Consider the following 24,958-nt stretch of genomic DNA (forward strand, 5'->3'; position numbering starts at 1 on the left):
CAATCAAATGGGAGCTGCTTTGTCAAGGATGGAGTGGAGCTTCTGGAGTGTTGTTGGAGCTGCACTCATCCAGGCAAGTGGGGTGGGGTATTCCCTCACACTCATGACTTGTGCCTTGTAGATGACGGATAGGTTTTTGGGAGGGGACTGGGGTACTGTCAGGAGGTGAGTTACTGCTGCCGGATACCCAGCTTCTGAACTGCATGTGTTCCTGTTCGGTTTCTGCTCAATGGACATTCCCCCGTGAGGGCTTGGTCTTGGCCCTGGCTGCATCAGGCAGAGGAGTGACCAATCATTCTCTCCCCAGCATTCAGCACGAGATGGAGAGTGAGCTAACCTAGCTGTGTGGTCCTCCTCAAGGGCATAGTTGCCACATATTCACTCCATGCTTGCAAAGCCTTGGAGGCGATAACCTGCAGAAATGTGCTGTTCCGTGAAAGCTTCAACTTCACCAAGTACCAGCCACTGCTTTGGACAGTGAAGACAATTATCTCAGATTGCAAAGAGAACTCGATCAATTGACCCAGTGGGCTGAAGAAGGGCAGATGGAGTTCAATCTGTATAAATATGAGGTAATGCATTTTGGTAAAACAGATAACAGCAGGTCTTATATAATTACAATTGGGCTTTGGTGGTGTTGTAGAACAGTGAGACCCAGGAGTTCAGGTACATAATCCTTTGAAGTTTGCATCAGGGTGTTGAAGAAGGCATTTAGCGCCCTTGCCTTCATTTGGGTATAGGAGCTGGGATGTTATATTGAGATTGCACTGGATGTTGGTGAGGCCTCTTCTGGAGTACTGCGTCCAGTTCTGGTCGCTCTGTTAAAGGAAGGATTTAATTAACCTGCACAAGAGATTTAGCAGGCTGTTGCCTGAAATGGAGGGTTTGGGTTTTCAGGAGAGGCTGGCTAGCCTGGGATCTTTTTCACTGGAACATAGGAGGTTGAATGGCGACCTTATAGAAGTTTGTAAAATCATGAGGGATGTAGATAAGGTGAATGGCAGGTATTTTTTCCGTAAGGTGGTGGATTTTAAGACGAGGGGGCATATTTTTACATTAGGAACGAAAGATTTAAAATACACAAGGGCCGAATATTTTACGCAGTGATTCTGTCTAGAATGAAATACCAGAGAAAGTGATGGATGTGGGTTCATTTACAATGTTTAAAAGACATTTAAGTAAGTACATAAATAAAAAACAAGCTTGGAGGGATATGAGCCAAGCGCAGGCAGACAGGACTGGTTTAGTTTGGGATTATGGTTGGTATGGACTAGTTAGACTGAAGAATCTCTTTCCATTTATCATAGAATCCCTGCAGCGTGGAAACAGGCCATTCGGCCCAACAAGTCCACACTGCCCCTCCAAAGAGCATCCCACCCAGACCCATTATCCCCCCCCTGATTTCCCATGACTAACCCACCTATCATAAACATCCCTGAGAACTATGGGGCAATTTAGCATGGCCAACCCTACACATCTTTGGACTGTGGGAGGAAACTGGAGCACCCTGAGGAAACCCACACAGGCACAGGGAGAGCGTCCACACAGACAGTCACCTGAGGCTGGAATCGATCCCAGGTCCCTGGTACTGTGAGGCAGCAGTGCTAACCACTGAGCCACCGTGCCGCTGTATGACTCTATGACTCTAAAACCCTGAGCCCAGCTCTGCCATCCAACGACACTTCCTGCTCACGTGGTTATCCAGAACATAAGAAGCATAACCAGATAGACCTTCCATGATTCCAAAGTGTTCTGCCGTTCTTTGACCTATTAGCTATTTAAGAGAAATAAACCAAAAATGTTCCAATGAGGGCATAAATCACATGAACAGGAAGATTTGTATAAGTCTGCACAAAAAGTGGTACTGCTCCTTTTTCATTCATTCATGGGATGAGGGCTTTGCTGGCTGGACCAGTGTTTATTGCCTGTCTCAAATTGTCCAGAGAACAGTTGAGAGTTAGCTGCATTTCTGTGGGTCTGGAGTCACATCTAGGCCAGACTTTCTTCCCTAAGGAACATTAGTGAACCAGCTGGGATTTTCCAACAGTTGACAATGGATTCATGGTCGTCATTAGACTCTTCACTTCCAGACTTTTATTAAATTCAATTTCCACCATCTGCCACAGCGCATTTAAACCTGGGTCCCCCAGAACATTATCTGGATTAATAGTCTAGTGATAATATCACTAGGCCATCCCCTCCCCATTGCTTCCCAGTTTGACAATGTGTACGGTTTCTCCTTGCTAACACTCTCTACCATCTTGGCTTACCAAGTTAGTTTAAACCCTCTGGATTAGTGCAAGAAAACTGCTCCACCAGATCAGTTCTGTTCAAGTGCCGTCCCCTGCATTATCTTGAAGGCACAGGCTTACAAAAGGGATAGATTTTGGGAGTAAAAGTGAAGTAAGACTGTTAAACTAATTAGGGGTGGATGGGGATGGTGGTGGTATTGTGGTGTTAGTGCTCTGCTGCTGGGTTACTAATCCTGAGGCCCAGGCTAATGCTGTGGGGACATTGAATTTAAAATCCAAGCTGGGTTTTCAACCTATCACTAAGTTAAAAATCTGGTCAGCAAAGCCAGCCTCATTACCAGTGATTGTAAACGTATCATTAGTAATTGTAAGAACCCATCTCGTTTACTCGTGCACATTTCTTTTAGGCAGGGAAGTGTTGCACATGTATCTGGTCTGGCTGACTTATGACAAATGCCCAATCTTGCCTGCTGTGACCCCATCCCATGAAATAATTGGATATGAAAGGATACAAAGGTGGAGAAATGTTTGGGCACAAGCCTTTGAAGGATGGTTAAGAGGGTGTTTGGCACACTTGCCTTCATTGCTCAAATATTTGAGTATAGGAGTTGGGGTGTCATGTTGAGGTTGTACAGAACATTGGTGGAGCATCTTCCAGAGCACTGTGTTCAGGTCTGGTCACCCAGTTATAGGAAGGATATTATTAAATTGGAGAGGGTGCAGAAAAGATTTAGCAGGTGTGACTGAGACTGGAGGGTTTCAGTTAACAGGAGAGGCTGGATAGGCTGCTACTTTTTTCACTGGAACATAGCGGGCTGAGGGGTGACCTTACTGAGGCTTGTAAAATTATGAAACACATAGATAAGGTGGATAGGTCTTTTCCTTGGGGTGGTGGTGTTCAAACCTAGACATCATGGGTTTAAGGTAAGAAGGGAGAGATTTAAAGGCAGTCTGAGGGGCAACTTTTTCACACCAGACCGTGGTTTGTATGTGGAATGAGCTGCCGGAGGAAGTGGTAGATGCAGATGCGGTTACAACATTTAAAAGATGTTTGGATTGGTACATGAATAAGAAAGGTTTAGAGGGATATGGGCCAAGCACAGGCAGATGGGCCTAAAATTGCTTCAGAGATAGCAGGAACTGCAGATGCTGGAGACTCAGAGATAACAAGGTGTAAAGCTGAGTGAACACAGCAGGCCAAGCAGCATCAGAGGAGCAGGAAGAAGGGTCCAGGCCTGAAACGTCAGCTTTCCTGCTCCTCTGAGGCTGCTTGGCCTGCTGTGTTCATCCAACTCTACACCTTGTTATCTCAGGTGGGGCTAGTTTAGTTTGGGGAAACCTGGTTGGCATGGACTGGTTGGACCGAAGGGTCTGTTTCCGTGCTGTAGACTCTCTTAGTTAAGGATGTTTTACTGTTGAGGTAGATCTTACGGCTTTATTGAAGGAGGAATTCAGTGCTGAAGGGAGGAACTTGTAGTCAACCTTTTATAAGTTATCTGTTCAGCCCCCAGTGGGAATACTGAGCCCAATTCTGGAGCCTGTGCTTTAGGGAAGGTGCTGAGGCTGTGGATAGATTGCGGAGAGTTATCTGCCCCAAATGGGAGCAGGAATGAGGGACTCTGTGAATGTGGAGATGGTTTTTCTTACAGCAGAGAAGAAAGAGGAGGTGGCTATGAAAGGTGGATGAGATGAAGAGAAACTGTTCCCACTGTCAGGAACATTCGCAGTAGATTGAAAAGCATTTGTTGAAAGGGCCAGAGTGGAGCTGAGGAGAATTTAATTGCAGTGAGTTGTTGTGACATAAAATGCCCTGCCTAAAAGAGGCAGTGGAAACAGATTCGGTAGGAATTTTCAACAGGCTGAAGTGGATAAACACTTGAGAGAGGTAGTAGGGGTTTGGCTGGTGGGCATTGAGAGTAGTAAAGATTGGTAGCTCTACTGGAGAACTAGTACAGTATGATGATTCGAATGGCCTCCCTCTGTGCCACATCATTTTCTTCTTCTCTGATTCCTAGAAGTGTCTGGGGATGGTGGAGATGGCGTTTGAGTCTGTGTCTAACCCTATCTTGGGAATGTTTGATGGGGGACAGTTAGAGCTAACTTTACTCTGTATCTAATCTTGTGCTATCCCTTCCCTGGGAGTGACTGGGAACAGTGTAGAGGCAGAATGTTACTGAGAGAAGGTGGGAGAATGAGTTTGAGAAACTCATCAACCATGATCTAATAGCAGAGCAGACCCAATGAGCTGAAATTGCTCCTGTGTCTTATGGTCAGTGCCCTCAGAGGTTCTGGCTTCCAAATCTCCATTTCAATCATAGCTTACTGAGAATACAGGCCAATCACTTTGCTTTCTCAGTTTTCCAACTAGAGTCCCATCTCAAAATAAAAGGTTAAAAAAAATTGGAACTATGGATATAGTCGCAACAGAGATAATGGGAACTGCAGATGCTGGAGAATTCCAAGATAATAAAATGTGAGGCTGGATGAACACAGCAGGCCAAGTAGCATCTCAGGAGCACAAAAGCTGACGTTTCGGGCCTAGACCCTTCATCTCTGATGGCCCGAAACGTCAGCTTTTGTGCTCCTGAGATGCTGCTTGGCCTGCTGTGTTCATCCAGCCTCACATTTTGTTGTCATATAGTCGCAACAGATGTGTGGGATTCATTTAATATCTCCACTATTCCCCCTGCCTCTGCAAGGTGATCTCCTGATTCATAACGGGCCCTGAAATTCCTTGAACTATATAATTTATTAATTTATAAAACTAAAATTTTGAGCATCCTTCTATGTTGGCCTATCTCTTTTCCCCCACATTCTCTCTTCTGTGTTTTTGCATTTTCCACATTGGGTTGCTTCTGTACCATGTTATCAATTTGCCATAAAATCTCTGTTTATCCTCTATGTGCTGAACTATTCAGGGGACTCCAGCCCTGAATGCCCTTCCTCTCACTCACTTGGGAGTGCGCCTACCTGAATGTGATGTACCCTACACTTTTGAGCCCTCCCACTTGTGCAGTTTCTTGCTTCTTTACAAATGTTTAATTCCAGTTCGCCAGCATCAGATCCCTGTTCAACTCACTGAAGTTCGGTCTTCTCCATTTCAGCATTTTTATGCTTGATCATATCTTGTCCTGTTACGATCACTATTCCTCAAATGCTCTGCCCCCCACACTGTTACACATTCCACTTGTCCCAGTGATCCAGACCCAGTGCATCTTCCTTCCTCATTCACCTGGAAGCACGTTGAATAATCTGAGGGAGTTCCTTGGAATTCCAGGAATTTCTTCCCTATCTGTTTGCTATAGGAAAGACGTTATTAAAGAACATAGAACACAGAACAGTACAGGCTGTTTAGCCCACAATGTTGTGCTGACTTAATATCCTACTCTAAAATCAATATCCCTGCATACCCTACATTTTACTATCATCCATGCGCCTATCCAAGAGTTGCTTAAATATCCCTGATGTATCTGACTGCACTGCCACTGAAGCCAGTGCACCCGTCACTCCATGCACCCACCACTCTCTGTGTGAAGAACCTCCCTCTGACATCTCCCCTATACCATCCTCCAATCACCTTAAAATTATGTCCCCTCGTAATAGTCATTTCCGCCCTGGGAAAAAGCCTCTGACTGTCCACTCTATCTATGCCTTTCATCAACTTGCACACCTCTGTCAAACCACCTCTCATCTTTCTTCGCTCCAATGAGAAAAGCCCTAGCTCCCTGAACCTTTCCTCATAAGACCTGCCCTCCAGTCCAGGCAGCATCCTGGTAAATCTCCTCTGCACCCTCTCTAAAGCTTCCACATCCTTCCTATAATGAGGTGACCAGAACTGAACACAATATTCCAAGTGTGGTCTAACCAGGGTTATGCTGCAGCATAACCTCGCGGCTCTTAAACTCAGGTCTCCTGCCAATGAAAGCCAACGCTCCATACGCCTTCTTAACAACCCTACCACCTTGGGTAGCATCTTGAAAGGGTATAGAAAAGATGTACAAGGATGTTGCTGGGGTTGGAGGGTTTGAGTTGTAATGAGAGGTTGAATAGGCCGGGGCTTTTTTGCCGTGGGAAGAGACTGAGACTGACGGGTGGCCTTATAGAGTTTATAAAATCATGAGCGACGTGGTTGAGCGAATAGCCAAGGTCCTTTTTCCCAGGGTAGGGCAGAAGTAGAGGGCATTGGTTTAAAGTGAGAGGGGAAAGATATAAAAGGAACCTGAGGGGCAAACGTTTTCACACAGAGGGTGGTGCGTGGATGGAACGAGCTGCCAGAGTAAGTGGTGGGGGCTGGTACAATGACAACATTTAAAAGGCATCTGGATGGGTACATGGATGGGAAGGGTTTAGAGGGATATGGGCCAAATCCTGGCAAAGGCTGGATCAGTTGAGGGTGTTTGGTCGATCTGGACCAGTTGGACTAAAGGGTTGTTTCTGTGCTGCAGAAGTCTGTGACTCTGCCCTTCATGCTGACAGCATCTCAATCTAAGACTACAGTGATTGAAGATCCCCCCGTTACTGTCACCCAGTAGATTCTTGTATTGCTTGCAAAGTTGCTCCTGTCTCCTTTGGATCGTTTGGTAGTCTGTTGTATGTTTGATGGCATAATCTCTCCATGTTGTTCCTTAATTCTATGTAAATACATTTCGTCTTTGACTCTTCACATAGATCATTCTTTTCCAGCACTACAATGCTTTCTTTGATCAATACTGTCACACAGCCTTCTCTTTTATCCTCCCATATCTTTCCCGAACACCTTGTCCCCTTGCAGTATTATGTTCTCAATCCTCCCTGTCTCTGAAGCAGGTCTCTGTTAATGTAGCTGAATTACATTCACACGAGGTGACTTGTATTTCAGCTTACTGAATCCTATTTATCACACTCGGAACACCTGCTAACATATCCGGCAAACCCCATTTTAAGCTGCTTCACATCAGCACCCCACCAGCCTTTGTTCTAATACTAAGTCTGAGCTGTTCTGTGCTCGGGGGTCAAACTACCCTCAATCCTCTTGAGTATCAGGCCATGGTTTAGGGCTGAGATAAATTGAGACAAAGTGGAGTCCTGTGTTCCAAAGGATTGCAGGAAATAAAGCAAAAAATACTTTTATGCATAACATAAGTCTCCTGGAGTACTGTGTCCCGATCTGGTCACCCTGTTATAGGAAGGATATCATCAAGCTGGAGAGGATTCAGAAGAGATTTACCAGGAATCTTACCAGGAATGGAGGGTTTGAGTTTTAGGGAGAGGCTGGGACACTATTTCACAGTTGAGAGGTGACCTTATAGAGGTTTATAAAATCATGAGGGACATGGATAGGGTGAATGGTGGGTGTCTTTTCCCAAGGATGGGGGATTTCAAGACTAGGAGGCATATTCCCAAGGTGAAAGGAGAAAGATTCAAAAAAGACTCGAGGTGAATATTTGTTCATATACAGTGGTGCTTGTGTGGAATGAGCTTCCTGAGGAAGTGGTGGATCTTGGTACAGTTACAACGTTTCAAACGCATTTGGATAAATACATGTATAGGAAAGGTGCAGAGGGATAAGGGCCAAGCACAGGTAGCCGGGACTGGTTTAGTTCAGGATTATGGTTGGCATGGACTGGTTGGACCGGAAAGTCTGTTTCCGAGCTGTACGGCTGTATGACTCTATGCCTTATCAATAAGATGTGTGAGGTGATGGCCTTCTGGTGTTGTCAGTGGGGGATTTTAATACAGAGACCCAGGTCATGGTCTGGGGACCCAGGTTTGAATCCCGTCTGAGGCAGACGGTGGAATTTGAATTCAATTAAAAAACACATCTGCGATTAAATCCATTAGTGGTGGTGTTGTGAATACATCCCTGTCTGTCCTTCCACTGGCTCCATCTGCACTTGCCCCTGCCTCAGGAAAGCAGCCAGCATAATCAAAGAGGCCCCCCCTCAACCCCGGTTGTGTTCTGTTTTACCCTCTTCCATTGGGCAGATGATACAAAAGTTTGAGAAAATGTACCTTTGGCTTCTTCCCTGCTGTTATCAGGCTTATGGGTGAACTTCTCACACACTAGAGTTGATCTTTCTCTGTACCCTCTTTAGCTGTGACGCAGTATTCTGCTTTCTGTTCTATTACCGTCATATATTTATGTGCTATGCAGGAAAATCATACCTTCCATAAAACAGTACTTTTCACTGTATCCTGCTACATGTGGCAACAATAAATTAAATCATAATTGTCAGGTAAAACCCTTCACTGGTCCCCCAGGGGAAGGAAATAGACTATAAGAAATAGGAGCAGAATTAGACCGTTCAGCCCATTGATTCTGCTGTGGCATTCGACTGTGTTTCTAACATGTTTCTCAATCCCATTTCCCTGGCTTCCTCCTGTAACCTTTGATCCCCTGACAAAGCAAGAAGCTCTCTATCTCCATCACTCGATAACTTGGCCTCCACAGCCCTCTGCTACAATACGTTCCACAGACTCACCACTCTCTGTATGAGCAAATTCCCTGAAATCTCTCACCCTTACCTGGTCTGGCCTACATGTGACTCCAGACCCACACAGCGATAGGGTTGACTGTTAATTGGCCGATGGGAAATTGGGGAAGTCCACATCCTGAGAATGATGGATTTTTAATTTTTAAGAAAAGCCCTACATCTAAGAAAGCGCTTCTGTTGAGGAATCACTGCTGCAATGTAAGAAAGCCAGCAGGCAATCAAGCTCCTGCAAACAGTAATCTGACAATAGCAAGAGATTTCTACTTTTAAATTAAAGTATTTAGGGCTGAGAGATGAATAACAATTCTTAAGGGAGGACACCCTTACTGTTCTTCCGTGGTGCGGACCTGGGATCCTATCAGTGCAGGTGGACATACCTAGACAGAGTCAACGCAGCAAGGTTGTTCCCAATGACCCAGGGAGTCCAGAACTGGGGTCGGGGGTGGGGGGGCACAGCCTAAGGATTACGGGGTGGACCATTTAGGACTGAGATGGGGAGGAATGTCTTCACCCAGAGAGTGGGGAGCCTGTGGGCTTTTCTGTCACTGAAACCAGTTGAGGCCGAAACATTCAATGTTTTCAAGAAGGACTTGGATATAGTTCTTAGGGGAAAAGGGATCAAAGTACGAACAGGGGACTGAAGACAACAAAGTATGTATTTGGATGAACACAGCAGGCCAAGCAGCATCTCAGGAGCACGAAAGCTGACGTTTCGGGCCTAGACCCTTCATCAAAGCAAGAAGCTCTCTATCTCCATCACTCGATAACTTGGCCTCCAACTGGGGACTGAGTTGGGTGATCAGCCACAATCAGACAGAATGGCGGAGCAGGCTCAAAGGGCCGAATGGCCTTCTCCTGCTCCTATTTCCCTGCCCACTGCGATCAAGGTCTCCTCCCCCTGGACAGTATCCCCTCTGGAGTGGCCTCAGGGTGAAGTACCTTGAAACCTCGGAGAGGAATTGCAGAGAAGGGAGCAGGCTCAGAGCAGTTTATTGACTAAAGCGGCAGAAGGATGGCAGGTCCAGTGTTCCCCTGTGTAAGGACATGACCAAGACACGTGTGCCTCAATTCCTGCTCTGACTGGGAATCTTCATGTTCAAAGATCTGAAACCTTTGCATGACTAATTCCTGGAAGTTGATGTTTAAATTAGTAAGGTGTGATTCTTTTTCTGTTTTTTTGCTAAAGAAAGGAAATCACAGGCTCACGAGTGACTTTCAGCGTCGTTGAAAGGGTGGGAATGTTTCCAAGCTGGTTTATTTTTGACAAGGGTGAGGAAGTTTTCCGGGACAGGCAATGAGAGTCAATGAATAGCGAGTGTGGTATTTGTTTGGAGGGGGAGAACGGGATGCAAATTAATGAAGGATCACGTGCTGGTGAAGGATCTGAGATTTCTGGGGCCGCCACAGTGTTTTTTTTGTTTATTTCGGTTTCCTTGTCCTTTTTGAAGATTGTGAATGGCCTCGGACTGGGATGCAGTGATCCTGCCCACCCCTGCACTTTTGGAGACTTGGATAAGCCTACAGCAGGAACTTCAAAGCACTGAAAGATCCCAAACAGGAGGGGATACAACAGTGTGGGGGGGGGGGGGGGGTTGGTTGGAATGGGTGCTCAGCAACCAGGACCCAGGGCTCTAAAGGGCCTGCTGTGCTCCGATTGGGGGTGGGGGAGCTGTGGGTGGAGGTGATAATTCCCAGCTCCCGGCCAAGAGAGCTATGAGGGCCCATTAATTCTGTCCCTGTCCCCGAGGAGCTCCGATGATTTTCCCTCAATTCGCTGACACAGAAGGCGGTCCATTAGGAGGGCCCCTCTTCCAGGCCAATCCGCCCCAGCCCCAAGGCACCAATGGTTTTAAAGGCCACTTCTCCGAACGGGAATGTTCACTCTGTTAGATTTAGATTTACAATTATTTGTCACGCGTATTAATTATAGGAATACAGAAGTACAGAGGAAAGTGCACAAAGTCGCTGTTCGCTTGCACCCACTCGGTTGCAAAAACCAGAATTAAAAAGATATTAACAGAGCCAGAAGGTAAGCAAGAAAAAGGAATGTCCAGATCTTGGAGTCCCAACCCCCATTGCATAATGGTGCAGGGTCCGCTCCAATCGCTAACGAGGCTGCCGGCGCCTTGCCGACCCTCTCTCACCGCCGGCGCCTCACCGGCCTGCTCTCCCCGCCGATGCCTCACAGACCCGCTCTCCCCGCCGATGCCTCACCGACCCGCTCGCCCCGCCGATGCCTCACCGACCCGCTCGCCCCGCCCACACCTCGCCGACCCGCTCGCCCCGCCCACACCTCGCCGACCCGCTCTCCCCGCCGACACCTTGCTGACCCACTCTCCCCGCCGATGCCTCGCCGACCCCATCTCCCTGCTGACACCTCGCCGACCTGCTCTCCCCGCCAGCACCTTGCTGACCCGCTCTCCCCACCGACACCTCACCGACCCGCTCTCCCCGCCGACACCTCACCGACCCGCTTTTCCCCGCCGACACCACACTGACCCGCTCTCCCCACCGACACCACACTGACCCACTCTCCCTGCCGACACCACACCAACCCGCTCTCCCCACCGACACCTCACCGACCCGCTCTCCCTGCCGACACCTCACCGACCCGCTCTCCTGCCAACGCCCCACTAGCTGACGCTCGATGGGATGTCACTGCCGGACCTGGTACACGCATTCGGCTCCTGCCATACAGTACCTGGTCGCAACCCAACTCCTCCTTGACTCCTTAGGTGGGTATTTAAAAGAGTGGGGGCGTGGGGGGAGGGGATAGAATCACTATAGAGTGGAGAGAGAAGATGAAGAATAAAGCAAGGGAACAGGCAAAACAAGGGAACAACGTATCCTGCCACCATCTTGCCAGACGCAGCCGCCTAGGCCCAAAACCAGACTCCCAGAGCTCAGGACTCAGCCCGTGACAGTTTAGGGGTATTCTCAATGCATCTCTTAGGAGGCCATTCCCCCCCTCACCCTGACCCCCTGAACCCACAAAGCTTGTGGGGGTTTCTGGCTGAAAACTGACCAAAATGGAGAAGGTCAGCTCTGAACACATCGAGAGAACTCATCAGGGATGTGCTAGAGGGGGATGTCGAGGGGTCAGACAGAGTGCGCAAACCTCCAGGTAGCCCCCGAACACTTTATTGCCAAACTCCCCCCCCCAGTGTGGCATAGTTTGAAGATCATCAGAGTGAGAGGAAGTCGTCCTCCATTTTGAGGAAGTTCACAGAAAGGACATGGCGTGAATACTTAACTTTTAAACCTCGTATTTTCTGTAGCCAGGTCTCTGTATCGATTTCCATTATTGTATTCATTCATTGGCTTCCCATGTGAAGGAAAAACAAATTGCACAGATATGGGGATAGTGGGCAAGATTGATTGTGTAATCCAATGTAAGTGTCAGTGCAGGATTGATGGGTCGAGTGGCCACCTTTAGTTCTGTGCTTTACTCTGCTTCTCCTGCTAATTTGTCTCTTTCAGTTCTCCAGTTTCACACTGGAGCCAACTCTCCCTGCCCGAAGAGTTTAAACATTTGCCCTCCATATAAGTCAAGCTGTATGTGTGGGCATTGGTTCCAGATTGGTGCAGGTAAATTTGCCCATCTTGAACAGGTCCCTCTATCCCCAAAGTGCATTGCTAACCTTTCCAGCTGCTGAATTCTCCTGTTGACGGCCGTCTTTCTCTGCCCTTCAGCCCTCTTTCTGAAGTTCACCCTGCCTCTCCATACAGGCTCCCATTAAAGTCCATTGCCAAAGGTCCCGAGCTGCCCAGTGCACATCATCCCTCCAGAGCACCCAACTCCTCATCAAAGATTATCCCTGTAAAGTCCTAACTCTCCCTTCGAAGACCGTCTCTCCGGACCCCTCATTCCCCCATCGAAGAACGTCTCTCCAGACCCCTCATGTCCCCATTGAAGAACATCTTTCTGGACCCCTCATTCCCCAGTCAAAAACCGTATCTCTGGACGCCTCATTCCCCTGTCGAAGACCGTCTCTCCGGACCCCTTATTGTCCTGTCGAAGACCGTCTCTCCGGACCCCTCATTTCCCCCGTTGAAGACCATCTCTCCGGACCCCTCATTGTCCCGTCGAAGACCGTCTCTACAGACCCCTCATTCCCCCGTTGAAGACCGTCTCTCCGGACCCCTCATTTCCCCCGTTGAAGACCGTCTCTCTGGACCCCTCACTTCCCCCGTCGAAGACCGTTTCTCCAGATCCCTCATTCCCCCGTCGAAGACCGTCTCTCCGGACCCCTCAATCCCCCGTTGAACACCGTCTCTACGGACCCTTCATTCCCCCGTCAAAGACCGTCTCTCCGGACCCCTCATTGTCCCATCGTCTCTCTAGTCTCCAGCATCCTGCTTTGGAGTCTATCCCTGTAGACCACCAATGCAGAGGGCCAGCACATGCATTATGGGGCAAGTGGCCTCTTCCTGTCCTAACTCCCTCTCTCTGTTGCTCTGTGTCTCCCCATCCACCCCACCCTCCCACCTCTATATCAGTGTTGGACCATTTTTAGTGGAAATTCCCCAGCTCCCTGTCATTTGCCATGTCGAGGTGACACTGAACTCTTTGTCCTGCATTTCCTGTAGAAGCCATCAGGGACCTGATCCCAGTTTGGAAGAGAGCGGGGAAATGGGAATATTAATCGGGACACAGGGATGATCTCGGATTGGTCCTGCGCAATACCAGTACCCATTTCAAATCAAATTGGAACCACAGCAAGGATTAAAAGGGACACGCCCAGCTGATTGAAGGATTGGCATGGGGTTGGATTGCTGCCACTCCTACCAATGCCCACTAACTCCCACCACCCCAGGAATGGAAAGACTGACAAAGGCAGTCAGTCAGAGATGCCAGCCCCTCTGTTCTTCTCTCTAAGAACTGTGAGCTCAGCAATGGGAGGGAGAGAAGTGTCAGATTGTTAAGTGTCAGAGATAATGGGAACTGCAGATGCTGGAGAATTCCAAGATAATAAAATGTGAGGCTGGATGAACACAGCAGGCCAAGCAGCATCTCAGGAGCACAAAAGCTGACGTTTCGGGCCTAGACCCTTCATCAGAGAGGGGGATGGGGAGAGGGTTCTGGAATAAATAGGGAGAGAGGGGGAGGCGGACCGAAGATGGAGAGTAAAGAAGATAGGTGGAGAGGAGAGTATAGGTGGGGAGGTAGAGAGGGGATAGGTCAGTCCAGGGAAGACGGACAGGTCAAGAAGGTGGGATGAGGTTAGTAGGTAGATGGGGGTGCAGCTTGGGGTGGGAGGAAGGGATGGGTGAGAGGAAGAACAGGTTAGGGAGGCAGAGACAGGTTGGACTGGTTTTGGGATGCAGTGGGTGGAGGGGAAGAGCTGGGCTGGTTGTGTGGTGCAGTGGGGGGAGGGGACGAACTGGGCTGGTTTAGGGATGCAGTGGGGGAAGGGGAGATTTTGAAACTGGTGAAGTCCACATTGATACCATTGGGCTGCAGGGTTCCCAGGCGGAATATGAGTTGCTGTTCCTGCAACCTAGGAACAGCAACTCATATTCCGATTGGGAACCCTGCAGCCCAATGGTATCAATGTGGACTACACCAGTTTCAAAATCTCCCCTTCCCCCACTGCATCCCTAAACCAGCCCAGTTCGTCCCCTCCCCCCACTGCACCACACAACCAGCCCAGCTCTTTCCCCCCACCCACTGCATCCCAAAACCAGTCCAACCTGTCTCTGCCTCCCTAAACGGTTCTTCCTCTCACCCATCCCTTCCTCCCACCCCAAGCCGCACCCCCATCTACCTACTAACCTCATCCCACCTCCTTGACCTGTCCGTCTTCCCTGGACTGACCTATCCCCTCCCTACCTCCCCACCTATACTCTCTCCACCTATCTTCTTTACTCTCCATCTTCGGTCCGCCTCCCCCTCTCTCCCTATTTATTCCAGTTCCCTCTCCCCATCCCCCTCTCTGATGAAGGGTCTAGGCCCGAAACGTCAGCTTTTGTGCTCCTGAGATGCTGCTTGGCCTGCTGTGTTCATCCAGCCTCACATTTTATTATCTCAGATTGTTAAGTGTTGACTGGGCATGGTTAATGAATCATTCATTAATTTAGAAGCCTGAGAAAAGCAGCACAGGAACCTAAAAAAAACACACACACATAAACACACACAAATACAAACCAGAGAAGAGAGATTTTTTGCACTGACACCTTCAAATATAAAATGAGTGCATAAGGCTACAGGCAAAATCCGCGTCGTGGATTGATTTGAATTAACAGCCTGATGGTTCAACTCTGGGATCATTAGAGACAAAAATCAGATAGTGAACGGAGAAGTGTTCAGTATATTGGCTGATTGGAACAGGTCACATCTATTGTGATAGGGGATAATGGGTAGAGGTTTCACTCCATTGGGATTGTGTACAATAGGAGTGAATGGGAAAGGATATGGATCTGTTGGGATTGTGTACAATGGGAGTGAATGGGAAATGGTTTGGATCAGTTGGGATTGTGTATAATAGGAGGGAATGGGAAATGGTTTGGATCAGTTGGGATTGTGTATAATGGGAGGGAATAGGAAAGGGTTTGAATCTGTTGGAATTGTGTACAATGGGAGTAGACGGGGAATTGGTGCTGAATTCACCTACTCACACGATGCGTCCATTCTCATTTCCATCCTCTCCCATTCGCTCCCATTGTACACAATCCCAATGGGCTCAAGCCCCTTCCCATTCACTCCCATCGTACACAATCCCAATGGGCTCAAGCTCCTTCCCATTCACTCCCATTGTACACAATCCCAATGGGCTCAAGCCCCTTCCCATTCATTCCCATTGTACACAATCCCAATGGGCTCAAGCCCCTTCCCATCCACTCCCATTGTACACAATCCCAATGGGCTCAAGCCCCTTCCCATTCATTCCCATTGTACACAATCCCAATGGGCTCAAGCCCCTTCCCATTCATTCCCATTGTACACAATCCCAATGGGTAAAACCTTGTATCTGTTCAGTTTTAAGATTTACCATTTACTATTTGCTGTGGTGGGGATTGAATCACAGTCATGGAAGTGTAATAGGTGCAGGAGCCCATCACATCTACCCCATCATGTCTGTACCAGCTCTACAAGTGAGCATGATGACCATATGTCATTACCCTGCCGTGGCACCCGTGCCGTTACAAATCGCTTCTATTCAAGTAACCACTCAATTCTTGAAGCCTCAGATGGACGTGCCTCTGCCTCATTTCCAGTCAGTGCATCCTGCACCCTTACTACTCACTGGTTGGAAAAGAGATTTCCCACATCTCCCTTGTTCCTTTGGTAAAACACTGATCCCTGTGCCCTCTTGTTCTTGATCCTTTGGCAAGCAGGAACAGTTTATTCATATCTCCTGAATCCAGCATTCTCTGATTTTGAAAACCTATATTAGATCACCACTTTTCCCTTTTCTCTCTGAGGGAACCCATACCAGCTTACTTAATCTGTCCTTACAACTCAGGTTTCTTATTCCTGACTTCTGACTCTCTCCAATGCATTCACAAAATTCCTGTAATATGGTACCCACAAGTGGAGACAATATTCCAGCTGAGGTCTAACAAAGCATCTTGTACAAGCTACACAAAACCCTGGCTTGGCCACATCTGAAGCATTTTGTCCAGTTCTGGTTGCCTCATTACAGGAAAGATGTGGAAGTGATGGAAAAGGTGCAGAGGGGCGTTATCAGGATGTTGCCTGGAATGGAAGGAAGGTCTTACGAGGGAAGGTTAGGACAACTAGGGCTTTTCACTTTAGAACGACAAAGGATGAGAGGTGACTTGATAGAGGTGTACAAAATGATCAGAGGTATAGTTAGAGTGGACAGCCAGAGACTTTTTCCTAGGGTGGAGATAGCCATTATGAGGAGGCATAGTTGTAAAGTGAGTAGAGGTAGATATAGGGGAGATGTCAGAGGTAGGTTCTTTACTCAGAGAGTGGTCGGGGCATGGAATGCATTGCCAGAGAGGGCAGTGGAGTCGGCCTCATTAGGGGCATTTAAGCGGTTATTAGATAGACATATGGATGGTAGTATAACGTAGGGACGGAGCTTAGATAGACCTTAGGGTAAAAGCTCAGGACAACATTGTGGGCCGATGGGCCTGTATTGCGCTGTACAGTTCTAAGTTTAAACCACATCCTTGCTCTTGGACTCAGATGTCCCTCTTAATAAAGCTGAGAACACTAGGCGCTTCATCAACTGCTCTCTACCCAGTATGCAACCTTCAGTAATCTGTGCACATATACACCCAGCTCCCTCTGCTCCTGCAGCCCCTTTATTTTATATTACCATTCAATGTTCTTCCTACAAAAACCCTCCACCTCACACTTGTCTGCATCAAACTTAAACTGCCACCTGTCTGCCCACTCCACCAACTTGTCAATGTCCACGTAAATGTGAAAGCCAAGAAGGCACAAAAATGTCATTTCTTCCTCAGGCGGCTTAGGAAATTCAACATGCCCATAAGGACCCTCACTAACTTTTACAGCTGCGCCATAGAAAGCAGCCTATCCAGGTACCAATAGCTTGGTGTTGGCAACTGCTCTGCTCAGTACCATAGGACAGTTATGTGCATAACCAGATCATCGCAGAAGCCAACCTCCCATCCATGGACTCTAATTACACTTCTCATTGCCAGAGAAAGGCTGCCAACATCACCAACGATCCCGGTAATACTGTTTTCCAACCTTTCCCATCAAGCAGAAGGTACAGAAGCCTGAACACAGGCGCCAACATGCTGAAGAACAGCTTCTCCCCTGCTGTTGTTAGTCTGCTGATTGGACATCCCTAACTTCAAATAATGTCGGTCTTGCTTTGTACACCCGAAGTGCAGCCGTAACCCTGTACACCTTGCTCTGTCTAAGCACCCTCTGATCTGTACTTCCTTGTTTGCTATGATCCACCCTTGGTGTCCCCAAATCAAAACCTTTCACTGTGCCCAGGTACATATGACAACAATAAATCAAATCAAGGTTCAGGAGTTCCGCACACTGTCCTCCTTGCAGTTTGCAGTAACATCAACAGACTTTGAAATTGTCCCCTGCACGCCAAGATTCAGATCCTTAATCTATATCGGGAAGAGCAGGGATTCCAATACCGAAGCTGAAACTCGGAAATATGCTGATACTTGAGCCGTGAAACCCACCCACCAAATAGTGAGTGGTCTCAGAGAGGTACCAAGGGATTCTCCTGTTGCTGGTCATTTCTCCAAGTCTTGTCCCCAGCAGTGACCTCTTGAGCCAGGCCTTGACCGCCCTTTATGTTGAGAGTTGCAGATGTCCCTGTGATTACAGGCTCAAATTGTGCATCCACCTGAGTGCAAGTTGTAAGTCCATTCCTGTGTTTGAGACCCTGTGCACAGTGACTAACAATCAGAACTGTTAGATACAGGTAGTCATTGAGGGGCTCAGAACCTACTGGTTGGAGCCTGGCATGGTCGCAGTCTAGAAATGAAGCATTTTTGTGAAGTCTCAAAGCCACAACCTGATATGTGTGCTGGCAGGTCACAAGCTGTTTGTCTCTCTGTTACAGATCATTGCTTTCGATGAACTGAGGACTGACTTTAAGAACCCCATTGACCAGTGTAATCCCATCCGTGCAGTAAGTATCAAACTCTTTGTTACTGAGCTCCATCTATCAAAATATGAAGAAGGGTTTTGATCCAATCCAATTCAGTACAATAGTAATTATTTAGAAAAGGTTACAGTAATTGGGATTTTCTCCAAATGGGAAGGGGTTTGGTTTATTGGGATTCTGTACAATAGGAGTAAATGGGAAGGTGTTTGCGTACATGGGGATTGTGTGCAATGGGAATGAATGGGAAGGGGATTGATCCATTGGTGTAGTGTAAAATGGGACTGAATGCAGAGTTGCTTTGATCCATTGTACAATGGGAGTGAATGGCAAGTGGTTTGTGTCTATTGGGTTTAAGTATAACAGGAATGAATGGGAAGGGGATTAATCCATTAGGACTGTGTCCAGTGAGAGTGAATGGGTAGGTGCCTGGTCCATTGGGATTGTATACTATGGAGTGAATTGGATTGTGTACAACAAGAATCGAACAGAAACCCATGCATGGACCAGTTGGGCTGAATGGCCTGATTCTGTCCTGCACATAGCCTGCTGTCCATTCCAGTGTTGGGTCATTGGTGGGTGCGTTCACTCCTGTAAGCAGGACATTGCTACTGGGAGAATCTAAATGCTCATGGCGTCTGTGACTTCTCTTCTCCAGCCTCGTGGAGAAATGATGGTGACTCAACAGTAGCTCAGAAAGTGGTCCTCCATGCCACCAGCAGGCCAGATGCAGAGGATCCTCACAATAGAAACCCATCTATCTCGCAAACGAAACAAGTGTACTACGGGAAGACAGTATCTTATTTGCTTAAGTACTGATGCTCAGTGATTAGCACTGCTGCCTCACAGCGCCAGGAACCTGGGTTCAATCCCACCTTCGGGTAACAGTCTGTGTGCAGTTCACACATTCTCCCTGTGTCTGAGAGAGATAGTGGGAACTGCAGATGCTGGAGAATCCAAGATAATAAAGTGTGAAGCTGGATGAACACAGCAGGCCAAGCAGCATCTCAGGAGCACAAAAGCTGACGTTTCGGGCCTAGACCCTTCATTAGAAAGGGGGATGGGGTGAGGGTTCTGGAATAAATAGGGAGAGAGGGGGAGGCGGACCGAAGATGGAGAGAAAAGAAGATAGGTGGAGAGGAGAGTAGAGGTGGGGAGGTAGGGAGGGGATAGGTCACCCTGTGTCTGCGTGGGTTTCCTCCCACAGTCCAATGATATGTAGCTTAGGTTGGCCATGCTAAATTGTCCCGAAGCGTTCAGGGATGTGAAGATTCGGTGAGTTATAGGGGATGGCTCTGGGTGGGATGCTCAGAAGGGCAGTGCGGACTTGTGGGGCCGAAGGGCCTGTTTCCACACTGTAGGGATTCTATGATTGTAAGAAACCCAATTCCTCACTTCTCTCAGCTCCATTGAGAAGAGAGTTTTCATAAGTGCTTCCTGCTGTATTTCCCTTTATGTGGCTGATACCAGTTTCAGCTTCAGGCAGCTTCATTATGCCCTCCCCCGCTCACGCACCTAAATGTGCAATGCCACTCTACTTGGCAATGGCATTTGCTAACTCAGATGCTGTGAGCTGCCACAGCATCTGCTCAGTGTGAACGATCGCAGGAATGTTGCACTGTCTTCTGTCACATGCCTCCTGCTGTTTCCCACACCCTGCCCAAATCCTCATACCCATCTCCAGTTAACCTTCACGCACACTCACAGGTTCTCTCACTCTCACTCTCTGTCTCCCTCACCCTCTCTCTCTGTCTCTTTTACTCTGTCTCACCCTCTTTCTCTCTCACTCTCGTATTCTCTCACAGACAAGCACATTCACTTCGTCACACACACACTAACACTCACTCTCAACTCACTCAATCACTCACACACACACACGCACACACACAGACTCACACACACACACACACGTTCACTCACTGTCACCTCTCATATTCACTCGCTGTCTTGCTCTGTCGCCCACTCATTCTCACACACGCACACCTCTCTCTCTCACACACGTGCACACCTCTCTCTCTCACACACGCACACACCTCTCTCTCTCATACACGTGCACACCTCTCTCTCTCACACACGTGCACCTCTCTCTCTCTCACACACGCGCACACCTCTCTCTCTCACACACGTGCACACCTCTCTCTCTCACACACGCACACACCTCTCTCTCACACACACGTGCACACCTCTCTCTCTCACACACGTGCACCTCTCTCTCTCTCACACACGCGCAGACCTCCCTCTCTCACACACGCACACCTCTCTCTCACACACGCACACCTCTCTCTCTCACACACGTGCACACCTCTCTCTCTCACACACGCACACACCTCTCTCTCTCACACACGTGCACACCTCTCTCTCTCACACACGCGCACACCTCTCTCTCTCACACACGTGCACACCTCTCTCTCTCACACACGCACACACCTCTCTCTCACACACATGCACACCTCTCTCTCTCACACACGTGCACACCTCTCTCTCTCACACACGCACACACCTCTCTCTCTCACACACGTGCATACCTCTCTCTCTCACACATGCACACACCTCTCTCTCTCACACACGCACACACCTCTCTCTCTCACACACGAGCACACCTCTCTCTCTCACACACGCACACACCTCTCTCTCTCACACACACCCACCTCCTCTCTCTCACACACACCCACCTCGCTCTCTCACACACACGCAGACCTCCCTCTCTCACACACGCACACACCTCTCTCTCTCACACACACACACCTCTCTCTCTCACACACGTGCACACCTCTCTCTCTCACACACGCACACACCTCTCTCTCACACACACACACCTCTCTCTCACACACGCGCGCACCTCTCTCTCTCACACACGTGCACACCTCTCTCTCTCACACACGCACACCTCTCTCTCTCACACACACACACCTCTCTTTCTCACACACGCGCGCACCTCTCTCTCTCACACACACACACCTCTCTCTCTCACACACGTGCACACCTCTCTCTCTCACACACGCACACACCTCTCTCTCTCACACACACACACCTCTCTCTCTCACACACGCGCACACCTCTCTCTCTCACACACGTGCACACCTCTCTCTCTCACACGCGCACACCTCTCTCTCTCACACACGTGCACACCTCTCTCTCACACACGTGCACACCTCTCTCTCTCACACACGCGCACCTCTCTCTCTCACACATGTGCACCTCTCTCTCTCACACGCATGCACACCTCTCTCTCTCACACGCACGCACATCTCTCTCTCTCACACACGCACACTCCTCTCTCTCTCACACACGCACACACCTCCCTCTCTCATACGCGCACACCTCTCTCTCACACGCGCGCACCTCTCTCTCTCACCCGCGTGCACCTCTCTCACACGCGCGCACCTCTCTCTCTCACACACGCACACACCTCTCTCTCTCACACGCGCGCACCTCTCTCTCTCACACGCGCGCACCTCTCGCTCTCACACATGTGCACCTCTCTCTCTCACACATGTGCACCTCTCTCTCTTACACGCACACACCTCTCTCACACATGTGCACCTCTCTCTCTTACACGCACACACCTCTCTCTCACACGCGCGCACACCTCTCTCTCACACGCACGCACCTCTCTCTCTCACACATGTGCACCTCTCTCTCTCACACGCATGCACACCTCTCTCTCTCACGCGCGCACCTCTCTCTCTCACACGCGCACACCTCTAGCTCTCACACATGTGCACCTCTCTCTCTCACACGCGCACACTTCTCTCTCTCACACACATGTACTCTTTTCTCTCTCTCACACACATGTACACTTTTCTCTCTCTCACACACGCATAACACTTCTCTCTCACATATGTGAACACCTCTCACTTTCACGCGCGCTCCTCTCGCACTCGCTCTCATGCGCACACTTCTCGCTCTCATGCGCACACTTCTCGGTCTCGCTCTCTCACTCACTCAGTCTCAAAAACACATACTTCTCTCTCTCTTTTTATATTGCTTTCTCTCTTTTCTCCTTGATGTCTTGCTCTCACACTTACACTCGCGCAGAGGGAGGTGAAACAGAATGGTTCCAAGGGGTGGGAGACTTTAACGACGGTTGTGGAATCTTTACAGCATGTCAAAAGACCCTTCAGCCCATTGTATCTGTGCCTGGTCACAGAAGCTGGGTGTCATTCCCCTCGGAACGAAGCAGACGGGAGAGTGGGCTACAATTTGATTTGAGGTGGTCACCATTGCGACAAGTTTGGGATAAAGTTGGGAAAGAATAGCTGGGGTCCCATTGGCTGATGGGACAGGGACTTGAAGGAAGTTGTGGGGTGACCCAGATTGTAGTTTCGGGGAAGTAGGGAAGATGTGAGGGAGAGTGGTAATGAGCTGGAACTCCCCTGCAAAGTGGGAGGACCAGGGAAGATGATTTGAAAAGGGAACCGGAAGCACACTTGAAGAGGCTGAACTCTCAAGGCCACTAGAATAGAGGAGAAGCGGGAATAGGACTGACTGGATTAGTGCATGGAAAGCCAATTAGACGGGCTGAATGGCTTCCTTCTATGACACAACAACTTTATGGTCTTACTTGCAAATTGAAAGCAGCAGTTTTTCTAAAAATCTGTTTAGGGGTGTGGGCGTCACTGGATACGCTGGCATTGATTATCGTTGGCTGTGTTACAAATCGGAGAATCTGTACAATTTGGAAGCAGGCCATTTGCCCATCGAAGCTGCACCAACTCTGCAAAGAACATCACAACCAGACCCACCCCCCACCCCATTCCCTGTTAATAACACTTTATTTCCCACAAATAGTCCAATTAGCCTGCATATCCCTGGGCACTATGGGACAATTTAACACGGCCAACCCACCCTAACCCGCACATCCCTGGGCACTATGGGACAATTTAGCACGGCCAATCCACCCTAACCCGCACATCCCTGGGCACTATGGGACAGTTTAGCACGGCCAATCCACCCTAACCTGCACATCCCTGGGCACTATGGGACAATTTAGCACGGCCAATCCACCCTAACCCGCACATCCCTGGGCACTATGGGACAGTTTAGCACGGCCAATCCACCCTAACCTGCACATCCCTGGGCACTATGGGACAATTTAGCACGGCCAATCCACCCCTAACCTGCACATCCCTGAGCACTATGGGACGATTTAGCACGGCCAATCCACCCTAACCTGTACATCCCTGGGCACTATGGGACGATTTAGCACAGCCAATCCACTCTAACCTGTACATCCCTGGGCACTATGGGACAATTTAGCACGGCCAATCCACCCTAACCCGCACATCACTGGGCACTATGGGACAATTTAGCACGGCCAATCCACCCTAACCCGCACATCCCTGGGCACTATGGGACAATTTAGCACAGCCAATCCACCCTAACCTGCACATCCCTGGACACTCTGGGACAATTTAGCACAGCCAATCCACCCTAACCTGCACATCCCTGGACACTCTGGGACAATTTAGCATGGCCAATCCACACTAACCTGCACATCCCTGGGCACTCTGGGACGATTTAGCACGGCCAATCCACCCTAATCTGTACATCCCTGGGCACTATGGGACAATTTAGCACGGCCAATCCACCCTAACCTGCACATCCCTGGGCACTATGGGATAATTTAGCACGGACAATCCACCCTAACCTGCACATCCCTGGGCACTATGGGACAATTTAGCACGGCCAATCCACCCTAACCTGCACATCCCTGGGCACTATGGGATAATTTAGCACGGACAATCCACCCTAACCTGCACATCCCTGGGCACTATGGGACAATTTAGCATGGCCAATCCACCCTAACCCGCACATCCCTGGGCACTATGGGACAATTTAGCACGGCCAATCCACCCTAACCCGCACATCCCTGGGCACTATGGGACAATTTAGCACGGCCAACCCACCCCACCCTGCACATCCCTGGGCACTATGGGACAATTTAGCACGGCCAATCCACCCTAACCCGCACATCCCTGGACACTATGGAACAATTTAGCACGGCCAATCCACCTTAACCTGCACATCCCTGGGACTATGGGACAATTTAGCACGGCCAATCCACCCCTAACCTGCACATCCCTGGGCACTATGGGGCAATTTAGCATGGCCAATCCACACTAACCAGCACATCCCTGGACACTATGGGACAATTTAGCATGGCCAATCCACCCTAACCTGCACATCCCTAGGCACTATGGGACAATTTAGCACGGCCAATCCACCTTAACCTGCACATCCCTGGGCACTATGGGACAATTTAGCTCGGCCAACCCGCCCTAACCTGCACATCACTGGGCACTATGGGACAATTTAGCACGGCCAATCCACCCTAACCTGCACATCCCTGGGCACTATGGGACAATTTAGCTCGGCCAACCCGCCCTAACCTGCACATCACTGGGCACTATGGGACAATTTAGCACGACGAATCCACCCTAACCCGCACATCCCTGGGCACTATGGGACAATTTAGCACGGCCAATCCACCCTAACCTGCATGTCCCTGAGCACTATGGGACAATTTAGCACGGCCAATCCACCCTAACCTACACATCCCTGGGCACTATGGGACAATTTAGCACGGCCAATCCACCCTAACCCGCACATCCCTGGGCACTATGGGACAATTTAGCACGGCCAATCCACCCTAACC

General features: G+C 49.1%; 1 protein-coding gene across 1 annotated transcript in view; it reads left to right on the forward strand.

Annotated features, from left to right (window-relative positions):
• Window positions 1-24,958, forward strand: part of cnih2 (cornichon family AMPA receptor auxiliary protein 2) — a 135,198-nt gene that overhangs the window by 17,948 nt on the left and 92,292 nt on the right. Inside the window, exon 2 of the mRNA XM_059641624.1 lies at window positions 18,259-18,327. Within this exon, the coding sequence (XP_059497607.1) occupies window positions 18,259-18,327 (69 nt within the window). The remainder of the gene's footprint in view (window positions 1-18,258; window positions 18,328-24,958) is intronic.

The sequence above is a fragment of the Stegostoma tigrinum genome, chromosome 42, assembly GCF_030684315.1.
Source record: "Stegostoma tigrinum isolate sSteTig4 chromosome 42, sSteTig4.hap1, whole genome shotgun sequence".
In the NCBI taxonomy this organism is placed as follows: domain Eukaryota; kingdom Metazoa; phylum Chordata; class Chondrichthyes; order Orectolobiformes; family Stegostomatidae; genus Stegostoma; species Stegostoma tigrinum.